The sequence below is a fragment of the Triturus cristatus genome, chromosome 1_2 (genome assembly GCF_964204655.1).
Source record: "Triturus cristatus chromosome 1_2, aTriCri1.1, whole genome shotgun sequence".
Taxonomy (NCBI): Eukaryota; Metazoa; Chordata; class Amphibia; order Caudata; family Salamandridae; genus Triturus; species Triturus cristatus.
The window spans coordinates 553,939,741-553,955,139 of NC_140580.1; the positions used below are offsets into that span (position 1 = coordinate 553,939,741).

The window sequence follows — 15,399 nt, forward strand, 5'->3', positions numbered from 1 at the left end:
CAGAAGAACAAGTTACTTACATTCAATAACGCCCTTTCTGGTGGATACTCCAGAGAGACGCAGGTTCCTCACTGCCCTCCCACCTCCCCGTTCTATAGAGTGGACTCCTTTCCATATGAAAAGGTCCCACTGGAAAGATCTGATCACTGGTTCGAACTATTGGTCTCTGGGCTTATCATCCGAGGGCATGGACGGTGTCTAGAAAGAAACTGACGTCATGGCACCTGGGTGGCTCTTCTATTTGGTTCCAGTCATCTCGTCCAGGGCAGAGTAGAGTTGATGCGGAGTCGCACAACTCCACCTACCAATATGCAAGGGCTTTGCTGAAATTCGCATGAATCTAGTATTGCTCCTGCGAATAATATAAAGGTGAAGACTCTGCAATTAACCCCCTAAGCTTATCTCTGTGTGTTGACGACCATACCCTGGGTGTTGAATCTTGTTGATGTCACACCAGACCCTTACCTCACATGCATCCTAGAGACTCTTGGGTCGCCATCTGCTATAGGGTGATCTCTGAGGAAATACAGGTAAATATAAGCACTGTCGTGCACCAGCCACTCACTTAATAGTCGTCTGCCACTGCCTGATGCTTATGTTTTGGGGTTTCGTGCCAGACATACCTGTATGTGCAATCCTTGCTCCAATAAATTCTGCACAGTGCACTTGCATGCTGCTTGGTCTTCCATTGCATCTTAAATGTAATCACAAAATGTATTGTAAAGTGTAATTTATATAATGAAACTGGAAACATGGTTCTGAAATTGCACTCCTTTAAACAAAGTGAAATTAGTACAGCATTGTGTCACCCTTCTGGTCTTGTACACGCCATACACAATTGCTAAATAGTAGTACTGTAAAAATAAGCAATGTGTACAATGTACAGTATTGCCATTGCTAATGTAACCCAAGCATCCATGTTTCAGTGAAATGAAATTTAGTCCCTGGTTATGAAGGGTGGAGAGCAGTGTTTCCTCCACTGTTTCTCTGCATCATGCTGTTTCTTCTCACAGCTTGAGGCAGCAGCTATCTGTCTAACACACAGAAGCCTCTTCTTCATGTGTTGTTTGGGAACTCCTGGTGCAGCACTTTAAGCAGAATCCATCTGTTTTTTTGTTGTTTTGCATTAATTGGCATTCAGTTCCTGTGTGACAGATGGTTTGTCAGTGGGGTTGAGAACACCTTCTTTGTAAATTCTGCATACAGTACTTGTATCCCATGGATCCCCGTTGTCCTCTAGTCCATTTTGTTTGACTATATTATGATAAATGTTAATTTGAATAAAATCAAATATGTATTTCAATGTGTAATGCTGCAAGTTTTATGAACTTGGTATTTAAAAATATGGGTACCATAGCTCTCTCTCTTTATTATTCTGCTGCACCATTTGGCAAGGAAAGCCAAGGAATAGAAGTGTCTTACCTGCTTACTGGTTGAGCTTTGTTTTTTAATAGGATCTTCAAATATACTAGTGTCAGTTGGTGTATGCATCAGTCATGATACAATAAACTAGTTGACTCTTTACTGTGCATCATATCTCCTATATAGGAGCTCGTGACTGAGATTTGCTAATTGCTCATTGGATGTCCGATTAAATTTTTAGCTTGTTTGAGTAAGTACTATGGGGTCATTAGGATGGCGAAAGGCCCGCCACCGCCGGCTGTGCGGTGGCGGGCCTTCCGCCATCAGACCGTGATATTCCCACGCCAAATTATGATGGCGGGGTGAATCCGACCGTGGCGGGCGCAAAGACCGCCCGTCACGGATCCGCCACAGGCCATCGGTCTGATGGCCTGGTGGAGTAGTCAGCATCCGTAAAATGGTGGCAGTGCCTAGCAGGCACCGTCTGCCAAAATACAATGCTGCATCCTCTCCAGCCGGTGTATGGTGGTGGAACTGCCATTCACAATCTGGCGAGGATTGTACTTGGGGGCTGTAACTTTAATGCGGGTGCTGCAGCCAGCAGCACCTGCCGCAATGTTAGAGATACACGATGTGACCGCCGCGGTGGATGTCGCATCGTAATCTCATGTGCAGGACCGCCGCCTTACAGGTGGCCGGTCCCAGCCCCGCAACGATGGCGGTCGGGCGAAAGTCCGAACTCCATCATAATGACCCCCTATATTTTTTTGATTCTCAAAGTTTAAAAACATTGTTGTTCTTAATGAACGATTTTCTCTACTAGCCATGAGTTTTATGAATCTCAGAGAACCTTTTATGTATCAGTTCATAAGGACATGCCAACAAGGTAATCTACAGCCACACAAAAGACCACTCTGATAGACGGGTCCACCTGGGCAGCAATGACTTCTCTGATCTACGTACTTCAACTCCCATATATTCATTCCATCATTTCCGCAGTCGCATATATGACTGTGTTCTGATAAATTGTGGGTATAAAGCTGCCATTTAAAACCAGCGAGGAGGAGAGGGGGCACAATTCAAGATATAATAAGATCATTATGGAGGTATACCACTGCAGAGATCCTGAATAAAACACCTTAATGTGGCTGAAGTAGGCAGTGTTCTTGCTGAAGTGGGATAGCTGGGTGAAAACACTGCCCCAAGACAGGGAACCAGTAATGGATAGAGAACTGGAGAAAAGTGTGCCCATGGAAGTCCAGATTTATTATTAAAAATTAGAAAACATTCACCCCCGCTAATAAGAATGTATTTTCGTGTATATGAGTTTGAAGGAGATTCTACCCAGGCCTGACTTCAGGTAGCAGAAGGTGTGGGCTGAGCATATTCATTACACGTGTTTCCTGGGCCTGGACCACAGCCCTGTGGCCTGTGAACTCTGTGCAAACATGCTAAATAAGTTAAGCTAATCTTTTTTCCCCCCGGCATCTAAATGAGTATTCTCAAATGCATGTTTTTTATAGTTGTCTTCCTCATCATAGAGGAGATTTGATGATTTTTCCCTGTGCTTTAAATTCGCAGGGCAGTCTGTTCCTACTCCCCTTGGGGTTCAGGTTCTGGCTCAGTCAATAGCAGTATCATTTTCCGGCCACACAATAGTAAGTTGATTCGTTCCTGGAGTCGATTTAACATGAACTTCGATTGACTAAAACGAGAGGGGTAGTGGAAGTGACTTCGCAACTCAATGACATCACAGGAAGTAAAATCATGTGATCTTCGACTCTGAATCCTAGTAACTAATGCTCAAGACCATAATTCCATTGACATCATATTAATTTACATCACAGGAACACTACGTTGTACCTCTAAAGGAAAACGTATTGCTAGTTCGCAGTGAGATGTAGTGGTAAGGCCTACTAGTACTGGTTCGTAGGATCTGATGGCCAGATGTAGGTGGCTAAATACCGGTAGGTAACCCCGAAATTCTGTATATTTCAGGGTTACCGACCGGTATTTAGCCATTCCTAATGTAGGTGATGATTCGGTAATACCGAATCGCTAATACAGAATGGCTTTAGATTCATTCCTATGGGCCTCCAAGCCCATAGGAATGAATGGGTAGGTATTCCTTATTACCGAATCGGTATTACCGATTCGGTAATAAGGAATATTAAGGAATCGGTATTTTGTACCGATTCATTACCTACATAAGAAATACCGATTTCTTAATACCGAATCGGTAAAATTTGGTATTAAGAATTCGGTATTTGTGGATTACCTACATCTGGCCCTAAACGTTATATATGAACTAATGAAGAAAACAGAGGGGCCAGTTCTGTTCAAGTAAAAAAAAAAATGTGTTTCATTTGTTTATTTTTATTTGTATAATCAATAGTGCACATTCCACTTCTGCATTTATTCGCAGCTTAAGCAGTGGGATCTGCAGAGGGTAAACAGTGTACTTCAGAACAACTGCTTTCCTTCTGTGCCTGGTGCTGCTTTTGCCATGTCTGAGACCAGAGGTTGCAAAAGCAGTGCAAGGGGTCACAAGGGGCAAGCCAGGGGTCGCAAGTGCGTCTCAAGGACGTCCATGGGATTTAATCTAAACCTGCATTGCTTCCCCTAAACCTACCCAAATGTATGCCTTTATAAGACTATACTGCAAACGTTTTCTGATTTAGCTCCCCAAACTGCAGATCATAGGAACACCCATGGCAGTCGTCTGTCTCCCCAACATTGGGAGCAGCTGCGACCGCCCACTGTACATGGTGATGGCTTTAGGTCCGAATCTGGATCATGTTTCTGTTACTTTGGTGCTGTTTGACTCGTTTGACTCCATCTTTGATGCAGATAATACTTATGACTGATGGCATGTACAGGGGGGCAGGACGATGGAACATTTTTGAGGCGGATATGCTACTTCTATGAATCCCCCCTGTCAGTGCTGGCCTCCGACTGGACCTGCACAACCTGGGTGTGTGGGACATTTCACTTGATGTTAAGTTCCCTATTCCTATGTTCTTTTTACAGAGGGAGATTCCGTCAGAGATGTGGGAGGGAAGGAGGAGTGAGAGGGGTCAGAGGGACGGCGTCGCTTAGGATTTGCAACGTTCCACAGTGGAGCAGAACTCTAAACATCTTACCCAGTTACACAGATTCTTTGAGAAACACCGCATAATACCATGGGGCAAACCCTTTATCTGGCAACCCAGAGGTTGGCAGCTTGGAAGTATTGTAGCCCTCTACTGGATTCTTCGTAACTAAGTGTGCATCAGTCTCCAGAGAGCCCTGTGGTGCAGCTTTCCTACAATTGTTTGTCACCTCAGTGCACAAAGGCGCAATAGGCAAAATGTCTTTTTAATGCAGGTGCATGGATTATATGTGCATATGTATTGCTCCACCATCGTGTGAATGACCGATTTGACTTTAACTGTCAGTACAAGACGTCACCCTTTTTCGGTAGCTGTGTGACAGATATTTCACACTCATTTAGATACAATTGATGTAATTACCAGGGCAATTACCAGAGTTTGTCTTTCGTTCCTATGTTTGATGACTTTCTTCATCTTTTGTGGCTTTGTACATGTCAAATTAATTCAGAACATCTGTTGTTGACGAGGGCCATCTCAGTAAGACATCGGACACTTCTCAGTGGGCATCAACCAGTACATGCCACTGTTCCTCTTATCGGTACGGCTTCTAATGAAAGACTGTTTTGCTAATATTATCACAGATTTCCGATAGGTACACCAAACATAAATTCCTCACCTTTACAGTATCCCCTAGATGACACACTGGATCTGTAAACTTTTCATAGGAGTGCTCCCACACCCAGCTAGGTAGTGTTGTGCAATTCTGTTTAGGCTTCCTTCCTTCGTTCCAAAGACTGATGGAGGGCTTTGACCTATCTTGAATCTTCGCACTCTGAATACCTTCCTTCCAAAGGGAAAATTCAAAATGCTCACACTGGTCCAAGTTCTGTCTTCCCTGAATCCGAATGGTAGCCTTGGACCTTCAGGTTATCTATTATCATATATCCACCCTGCAATCTCACAGACATTACCTACGGATCAAGGTAGGACAGGAGCATTTTCAGTTTGCCATGCTCCCATCAGGCCCTTAACAATGCCCCTGCGGTGTTCACAAAATGATGATTATCCCACAGGCATCAGATTGGATCCAGAAACTTTCAGCAGTACCTCTGCACGCTCGAAGGTGGTGCCATGCAGCTCTGCACTGGCACTGTTCCACTCCAGAAATGAATTCTAGGCCCTATGTAGGTGCCACTGCCATTCGCTGATGTCAGTTTCTTTTTTTATTTCTGCACCTCCAACTGTCAGCGCCTAGCGGATCACGAATGCCAGTTACACCCATAGGGGATGCAAGGTTTCTTCTGAGAATGCGGAGCACCTTGGCTTGATCTTTTTGCTGCCGCATATAATGCACAATGTCAGTACTTCTGCGTGTTGGTGTTTCCATAGAGACTCTCACTCTGAGAAGCGTTCTGCCTCGAGTGGAACTCTGGATTCCTGTATGCCTCTCCACCAATACCACTCCTGCCCGAGTCCTCAGGAAGATCAGGACTGACTGGGCCCAAGATATCCTAGTGGCTCCGGATTGGGCACAGAGAGTGTGATATCTATAACTCCTGGGCTTGAATACATGTCCTCCGATCAGGCTGCCCCTGCTAGATGACCTGTTGTCACAGCAACAGTGTAGGGTTCTGCACCTGGGTCTTCATATTCTCCATCTTCCTGCTTGAAGATTGAGCTTATGACAGACGAACACTTCAACCTTCCTCTGGAAGTGGTTGATGTCATCTTGGCATCCATTGAGGAAAAGGGTATACGCCTCTCACTGGAACAAATTTGTGGTTTGTACGGTACTCAAAAGTTTGACCCCTATAGGCAGAGTAATCTGACGTTCTCTTGTTTATACTGTGACAAAACTTTGCTTTAGGAACCGTTAAGGGTTATCTTTCTGTTGAATGCACATGAAACTCTAAGGTTTTCTTAGGTTTGCTAGATCAGCCTGTGTTGTTTAAGTCCCCATTGTGATGTGATTTATTAAAGGGCTGCAACACATTGCCCCCATATTCCTTTGTAATGCCTCATGGGACCTTAATCTGGTCCTCACTTATCTCATGTGCATTCTGTTTGGACCACTTCACATCTGTCCTTTACGGCTCCTTACTATTGAAGCTGTGTTGCTCATCAGCATCGCCTCAGCATGTTGTGTGTGAGCTTCAGGCTGTTTGTGTCACTCCACTGTACTCTACTTTCTTCCCAGACAACCTGGTTCTCTGTCCTCCAGCATATTTGCTGCCAAAAATTGTGATGCTGTTCCATGTCGATCAAACCATCACCCTGCTCGTGTTAAATGCTCTGCCACCCTGCTCTAAGGAGGAGGAGAGACTCCATCACTTGGAGTGCTGAATTCCAACATCTATCCTACCAAAAAACACTGGGTGGATGTTCTGTTCTTTGTGGGGTTCTCTGGAGTAAAAAGGGGCCAGTTTGTGCAGAAGAAAACTGTCACCCACTGAATCATGCTTTGCATTAAAATCTGCGACATATTGGCCAACGTCCAGAGGCTAATACTGCTACCACTGCGTTGGCAAGAGGAATATAGGACCTGCACGTTATTTCCAAAGGGGAACAGCATCAGTGCAGAGCTGCACCTTGTTACCTTCTGGCACACAGAGGTATTGCTGAAAAGCTTCGAGATCCAGGCTGACGCTTGGGGAATATTCAAAAGGTGAGGAATCTGTGGTTATATTGTCTACAATAAAGTGCGTAACTGAAGGTACGTAACTTGTTCATAACTTGGAACTTTAATCTCCTTGCAATCCTAAACTTTTTTATTTTGACACTTGGTCATCGATTTTCCTGCAAAAGTGTGATGTGATCTTCACAAACAATTTTATGGCAACCAGCCTTTTACTGGTCACCTAAGTTACAATGAATACTCAGGCTATTATTTCTGTAAGGTGTGCCCCAACATCTGGCACAGCTGTTTTTTTGTAGTTCAATTTCAAGGTATTTTGGGCATCCTGTAAGATAGTGGCATCTTGGAGTGCTCCAAGCCTTTCAATGATAGCACAGTTTCTGCTTTTATGGCAATTTTGCATTCTCTTTTGTTGGTGTTCTAGTATTGCCTTGCACAAGAACCAGCCTCGTACACTTCAGTTTAGATGCTATGGTGGGTTCAAAATTTGCGTGATTTCCTTTGGAATAATTATACATTTCAGAAAAAAAAATGTGAAATGCAAAGTCTGCATTTAGTTGCATATTTTTGTGCAAAGAATTTATTTGTGTTCTGTGAACAGCAGCTGCTCTGTTCTGTTCAGTCATTGTGTTACTATGCTCCCCTGATAGAATAGAATTTTTCCACAAACAGACTTGAAATAATGTGTTGTGCCCTAATGGCATAATGTTGGGTAACAACTATAACATGCCACAGATCATACTACATTACGGCAACGTAATGACAATGTCATTTTGTAAACATTCAATACACGATGCCCTCTACAGACTGCCATATGTGGGTGCAATAGGTGATAATGCTGCAGAGCACATTTGAATTCTTCATCTTGATATAATTAGACTCTCATGCTTCGTGGAGTCTAGATGAACAGTTCTTTGATTATTGAAGAGCCTTTGGCACAAGGAACCATCTCTTGGCAGGTTGTTCCCTACATTGACATCTGACAAGGGTTGTGACAAGTTTGTGCCCGAAGCATTTGACCCTCCATGTTTAATGAGGTCCTTTAGTGACCACGTCCTTGATTTTGAGGATTTTGCTTGTAGACCTTTGCAGTATTGCATTGTAGTCCTCATTTCAAATTGTCACTAGGACCGCTAGAAGGATGTTGGTCCTTCGACTGTGACTGGCTTTCACCACTTTAGGTTGCAAAACATTTTGGGTTGGTTTGTCTCATAGATTTGTTTAGGCCCCACTATAGTGGAGTGCTGTACGCAGAACCTTTCTGGAAGTGAAGAACTTCCAAGGTGAAACTATAAATTAAGAGTAAGGTTTGTGTTTTTGACAGAAATCCCCATTCTGAGCACCCTGAGCCCTTGCAAGAAACATCTGCATTCTTCACCGTTGATGTTTGGCACATCCATCTCCTTTGACTGCAAATTCTGTGTAACTAATTTCCTCTGGGGGCATTTTCTGTAAGAAGAAAGTAGATCGATGCATTGTATTCTCTTTTTGTGCTTGTATTATTGGCTTGTAGCTGTGAATTTCTGTGACCTCATAACTTAGTTTCTTATTCGTTGTAGGTCCTGGAAGTTGTGCGCTCTAATTATGACACCCTCACACTGAAGCTTCAAGACGGCTTGGATCAGTATGAAAGATACGCAGAGCAACATAAAGAAGCTGCTTTCTTCAAAGAATTGGTGAGCTTTTGAGGCACATATAAAACATTAGTAGCATAGTCGCGATTTGTGGATTGTAACATATTAGTTTGGCTTTCCACATCCACTGTATATTGGCCTCATAAACCGGATAGTTTTTGTATCCTATTCTGCCTCATTTGTAATTGATGGGGCATTACAAGGCACTTCTTTACTGCACAGCAGGTAACATCTTATGTAGAGTGTTGAAGATGCACATGCCTCAGAGAAGTAAAAATTGTTATTAATATAGATATATAAGGATTTTCTAATCCTTTCCTTCTGTAAAACAAACGTTTCTACATTATTGCCTGTAGCCAGACCTGAATTTCAGCAGGTATCTAAATTGATTGCTGTAGAAGAGTCCGTGAGAGAACATAAGGACTTATTTGGAGTTCAGCAAATGAATGCATCTATCAAAAAGTGGTGGATGCCCTGTCTAACATATTAAAAAGTACATTTATTGATGTTAAAAACATTCTAAATACTGTGGCTGGGACATACACCACAAGATCTCACTAAGCCTGTAGACTTCGACTTGGGTAACTCAATTCAACTTGTCTGCACCATTGTTTTCCCTCAATGGCCAAACTTTGATGTACCACAAAGTTATCATGATGACCTTGCTGGTCTCTTTGATCTTTAGTTTTTTGTAGAATTGTCCTGTGCTCCGTTCTTGGTGGCACCGTACCTAACCAGCTAGCAGGCTTGTGCAATCCCTTGCGTAACCAACTTGATATAACTGATGAAGCTAAATTGTCCTCTGCCTTTTCTGCTGACCCTAAAACTTAAATCTACTGGAGGGCTACATTTCGAAGCGTCATCAGCTAGTAGTGAGAAAATCCTATTGAAACGTTCCTAATGTAAATTATATTGTCTCCAGCATTCTCTTTGGCCGCATTGTTGAGGCCCTATTATTTTAAGCAAGGTCGAGCTTCACCTTTGTGTTCGCTGTTCTTTCCTCCAGTGGCTGGTATATGATCCACTGGGTCTCCTCTTTCTAGAAATTACTTTAAAGTCACAGCTTAATGAGAATTAATGTCTGCAGCCATTTCTGGCTTCCAATATGTATTCCTCAGAGCTTTGACTAATGTGGAGATTTTCCAGTCCTCACTGGGATAAAAGTGTGTGGTTGTTTTCAGTATGTTCTGGATCCCATTACTCCCATGATCAGAATACAGAATGTCCAGTTACTTACTAATCATTCGCACATTTCTTTTGCTTCTCATAATTTGGCTTGCTTTATTCGGGCAATACAGCTAATATGCTTACTGCCAAGGGATATCACATAAATTGTCAACATTGAACTATAATGCCATCACTTAAACAAGACCCACATTTTGTTCACTCCCAAACATTAATTGTAATTATGGTTAGTTTGCAACATAATTTTGTGGTGTTCTGTGGCCAGTGACATTGGAAACTGGATTGTGTAACTTTTTCAACAATTACACCAATCTCCAAAATGCGAACTTACCCTAGGTTAGTTAAACTATTGTGCAAAACACGACATATTGACACATTTTGAAAAGTATACTAAGCTAAAATGAAGAAAATTAAAATCATATGCCTGTATCGCCACAGTTATGTTGTTCTGATAGAGACTGCTAGCCCCAAATTTGCGCTGGAAAGTGGCGCCTTGCCAATCCATTTCGCTCCAGGAATCATGTGTGGGGCCTGCATAGGTACCACACCCGCGTGCTGACGCAGTTCATTTCTTGCTGCACCTCCAGAAGTGGATCCGCAGCTTCTTCTCGTCGCTCAGATATTTACCTTGATTTTTCTCTAGAATTCTACAGTGTGCAAGTGATGTTGCCCCCTAAAACGACAGGTTTCAAGCCCTGTAGGGACTGTCACAAACAGATGTCCATGGCGGATCCCCATCAGGTGGGCCTGTGGTCGAGTCATAACCCAAAGGCCTGTGAAGGCTACTTATCGATGACCCCAAATGATATCAGGAAATGTGAGGTAAAACTCTACATTGCCAAGCATAAGAAGACTCCACAATGGGACCATTCCAAGCCACGCTCCACATCTAACGTTCGATCGCCATCCCATTTCCCGTAGTCGTCAGAGCCTCTCCACAGAGCAGTCTTTGTCGAGCTACAAGTCCTCAGCTAAGTGTAAAATATATTAGAAGTCAAAGTTGGGTTCTGCTCCCATATGCCATTTGCATTCACCAAAACTAGTGAGGGGTCTGCACCAACCTTCTCGATCTCAGCACGAAGTCAGCTGACTTCGAGGCGATTCATGGTTTTTTCGGGCACAACCTGAGTTTCTGAGGCCTTCAGCTATGCCTTCAGCTATACCGTTTCAGATCGAAGAGCTCTGCGCAGCCAAGCTCTGACTCCTTAGATCACTGCATTCTTCCTCTGGAGTGTCTTCGGCCCCAAGGAGCCAATAAGCCTTGCACCTGGGATACTGCCAACAGCTTCACCCTTCGCACCATCTGGATTCCCCTCACTTACCTTACCTCCGGCCATGTTCCGACACAGCTATCGGTGCCACAACCCATGCCGGCCCCCGAATCTTAAGCACCAATGCCGACTTAGACTCCTGAAAGTGACCCTGTTTGTCCTCTCAAACGCCAACTCATGGCCGGTCCGACCTCGACCAATGTCGCACCCGAAATCACTCAAAGCATTTCTGAGGAAATGGGGTGTATTATATAGTGTGGTTGTGCAACCTCACTGTGTAATACACTTACCAACCCCTTTAGGACTAGTAGGTTTTGGCTGTAAAACCCTCAGCTCAATCCGGGGTAGCTATATCACTGAGCTGTAAGGCTTACAAAAAGGAACGAGTGTTAAGCATTTAAACAGCACAAAAGCAATTGAAGATTAAATCAGACACCAATTTATAAAAATAGACTGTATTTTAATAAGAATTTAGACACTAAAATGAAAAAGATCCACCAGAGGGTTCTGGAAATATAGGTTTCACAAGAATTAATAAATCAAAGCAATATCACTGAACCACAAACAGACCTTGGCAAATTCAACAAATTTGACACACACATTTTCAAAGAAAACTTAGAAAAGTGTCAGTGCGGTCAGGCAGATGTACTTGGGGCAACCGACTTCGACAGGGAGCTAGTCAGGGGCACCAGCAGGGTCTTCTGAAACCGTTATCTTCACAGAAAAAGCAGTCTTCAAGCAGTTTCAGGCACTTTATCCGCGTTGTAGTGGGTCCCCGTGGCCCTGATGCAAGGGATGAAGGATGCTGAAGATGCTCCAAGGCTTCTGTGGATGTGACAAGGTCGATTGGGGTCTACTCGGTTTCCTCCAATCTGGTGACCTCTTCCTGTGGAGGATCTCGCTATCCCAGGATGCGCCGTTCTATCCACTCCCGAGATGGTCAGACCCCTCTCTTGATGTTCAGATTTCCCTAGCCCACCTCTGGGGTTTGGCTACCTGAGGGCTACTTGCTGCTGGGGAAACCGGTTTGACAACTGGTTTTCCCTCTCTGCTTCCCATTCCAGCTGTCTGCTTAACTAATGAGGCCATTTGCGAATGGGTTACCACCTACTTGAAGTAGGTGGTAATATGCAAATGTTTTACGACCACATTCAGGGTCACAGAACATTAATGCATACCGTTAGGATCCGCTATTTGGAAGGGACACCCTAAACACGCCCCTTCCAAATAGCAAATCGCAAACCCATTTTGCGATTTGGTAACAGGTTGCCGAGTCGCAGAATTGGGTTTGCTGCATCAGAAATGCATTTTTTGCTATCGCTAAATGGGCCGATTCTGCAGATCGGCCCGTTTGCGAGAGCAAAATACATGATGCATCTGGCCCAATCTAACATATCCACCACTCAAATTACTTTCATATTTTCACTATATTAATTCACTACTAATCGTTTAGGGGTTCCGGAGTAGCGTGCGAGTCGCCGAAAAAGCACTTCAACACCTTATCATTGGTGGCAAGTGCAATGTAAATGCAAACCTTTTTCCCTGTTATAATCCCTCCACTATCCTCAATCCAAATAACTGATTAACATATCCACCACTAAAAATTACTTTTATATTTCACTATACTAATTCAAAACTAATCTTTTATGGGTCCCGGAGTAGCGTACTACTCACCGAAAAAGTGCTTTGACGCCTCGTCAGGGGTAGTAAGCGCTGTATAAATGCAATTACAATACAATCTTCCCTTCAAAGGCGGCTTCTCCTTTGAAGCCTACATTTTGGGGCTAACACCTACACCTGTACAAGGGAGATAACACCCCCCTGACCTGCAATCCCTCATTGTTCTTCTTCCTGAGAGTCGTTGGCATGTCTCATGGAACAGGCTCCATATGTGTCCGGGAAGGCATAAGAATTTTAAAGGCACTAAGGTGCCAACATTGTAAAAGCACTGATTTCCACTTGCGATGCAAGTCGGGCATAATATAATGAGTTGTTTGATACCTTGGGGTGCCCACTTTGGTCGCACTGTTCAGGAGTTAGCACGGCTGATGCGTCAGTTTGTTATCCTCTACTCGCCAATTAGGCCTGTCCTACCGTGTCATATCTTGCACCCTGCTTTAGGACACGGTAGGCCTGCCAGAGGTGTGACTTACACAGATGTACAGGGGAAGTAGTGGCTTTGCTATGGCTTTTAATGGCAAAGTCGGGCTAGCAATACCGGACTGTTCTACTATTCTGTAGCGGCAGACTGGGAACTTGTTTTACTGGGCGGTCGTCCAAGGTAGCACAACCAGTGCTGCAAGCCCTGGGGTACCCCTCTAATTTACATGCCCTGGGTACCAGGGTAACATTTACTAGGGACTTATAGGTAAGCCCTATAAGAGAGGAGTTGGCCTTACAGCTAGGGCGGTCAACCTTGAATCTGGGGAACTGGGTTAGAGTCTCGGCAATGACACTGAACATCCTGTGATTCTGGGAAAATCACTTAATCTCCCCGTGCCTAACAACAACAAAAATAATCATGAATGTTTCCTCATGTAATGCAACTGGTGCTATGTAAAGCGATCTGATACCTGATTCGGGTCAAGTTCGCCCTATATAAAGCTCTGTAAAAAAAAAAAAGCCATTTACAATTTGGTACATCCAATTGGACTTACACTGTAGGGTCAGGGCACTGGCACTGAGGTCTAGTTAGCAGGCCTTAGTGCACTCAGAGTTAAAAAAACAAAAACAAATGATGCATCAGTCAAAAAACTTTGGGGTGACCATACAAAAAGAGGCATTTCCTTACATGCCTCGTCAACCACTTGACTTCCAACAGTCTAGACAACATTCTCTTCATTCCCATTTTGGGACTGACTCCGATAATGATTATGACCCAGGTGATGAGTTTGCTTAGTCCTACCAAGATGACAATTGGTACGAAGACTTACAGAAGGTCAGTGGCCTTAATTACATTCCATGGGCATGGCTCTTTTTTCTCCTCCTGGGCCGGCCACAGAAGAGTCCACGTCCTATGATATGGTGAAGCAGAGGGTGGCCGAAGTACTTGATCTCCAAGCTCCCTAACTTGGAGGTTAAAACTAATGTCTAGATGGAGGTCCTCTAACTGGCGCAAACATCTTCTGAGCTCCTTCTTCCCTTTAACGAGGCACTGACAGATACCTTATCTGGAGCATGGGCCAAACCTTGCTCTGACCCTAGTTAATAGACAAACTACAAGGCGTCATCCACTTGCTCCAGGCAGCCCAGCATTTCTTTCACGGCACCCCTTGCTAGAAGGCCTAGTAGGACCGGCTTCCACCAGTTGATCTAATCCACACACACTTCCCACCACCCACTCTAATAGGGAATCTAACCCAGTGGAAACATTTGACAAGCGTGTCTTTTCTTTTACCAGCTTAGCCCTCCGATCTGTTAATGCCAGCTGTTAGTTGGGACGCCACACTCACGCCCGCCACACTCACGCCCTTTGGGATTCTGTAGTGCAAGTACTTCTGATGTGCCTGTAGACCTTCACTCTACTTTGGGATGCTGCCAAGTTCTTGATTCATTTTGGCTTGGACACCACTGATTTCATCGAGTGGGCCATTGGCACAAGTTTTGCCATTTTCCGCGATATGTGGCTGCAATCAACTGGGTTCTCGGGTGATATCCTGTCCCCCTTGATGGACATGTCATTTGTCAGGACTCGCTTCTTTGGGGACAAGGCTGATTCTGCATTTGAGATCTTTAAGGAGAGCAGTGCAAACTTTCCCTCTCTGAACCTTACTGTCCAGCCTCGCAAACCACAACAGTTCCACCATTTCTTTCACAGCTTTGACTGAGGGGGTCCCTTGCTGCCAATCCAGCCAGCCCCAAAAGGAAACCCAGTGGTACCCAATCCAGCCTCCACAAGAGAACGGCCATAGAGCCCATGGTGCCCACTACCCCGATGGCAAGGTAAGAGTGTTGCATAGCAAACCTCTTTAATGTGCCCTTCCAGGGGCACAGATACCTGATGGGAGGCAGAATCCACTGATTATTACCGGACTGCTAGGCATCACGTCAGACAAGTGGGTCCTACAGATTGTTCTTAAGGGATACGCCTTGCCCTTTCTATCTTCTTCGCCGCACCTTCTACCGTCCAATCAGCGAAGTCCATCAATGGGGAGATGCTTGGACTTACTGCTGCAGAATGCTGCAGCAGTAAGTCCAAGCCTTTTTGGTCAAAAGGCTGT

At 44.3% G+C, this 15,399-nt stretch overlaps 1 protein-coding gene across 2 annotated transcripts in view; it reads left to right on the forward strand.

Moving 5' to 3' along the window:
- The window catches only part of ARMH3 (armadillo like helical domain containing 3), a 772,183-nt gene that overhangs the window by 683,962 nt on the left and 72,822 nt on the right, over positions 1-15,399 (forward strand). For both annotated transcript variants that reach the window (XM_085606447.1, XM_085606449.1), the window contains one exon: positions 8,649-8,765. In XM_085606447.1, coding sequence (XP_085462573.1) covers positions 8,649-8,765 — 117 coding nt within the window. The remainder of the gene's footprint in view (positions 1-8,648; positions 8,766-15,399) is intronic.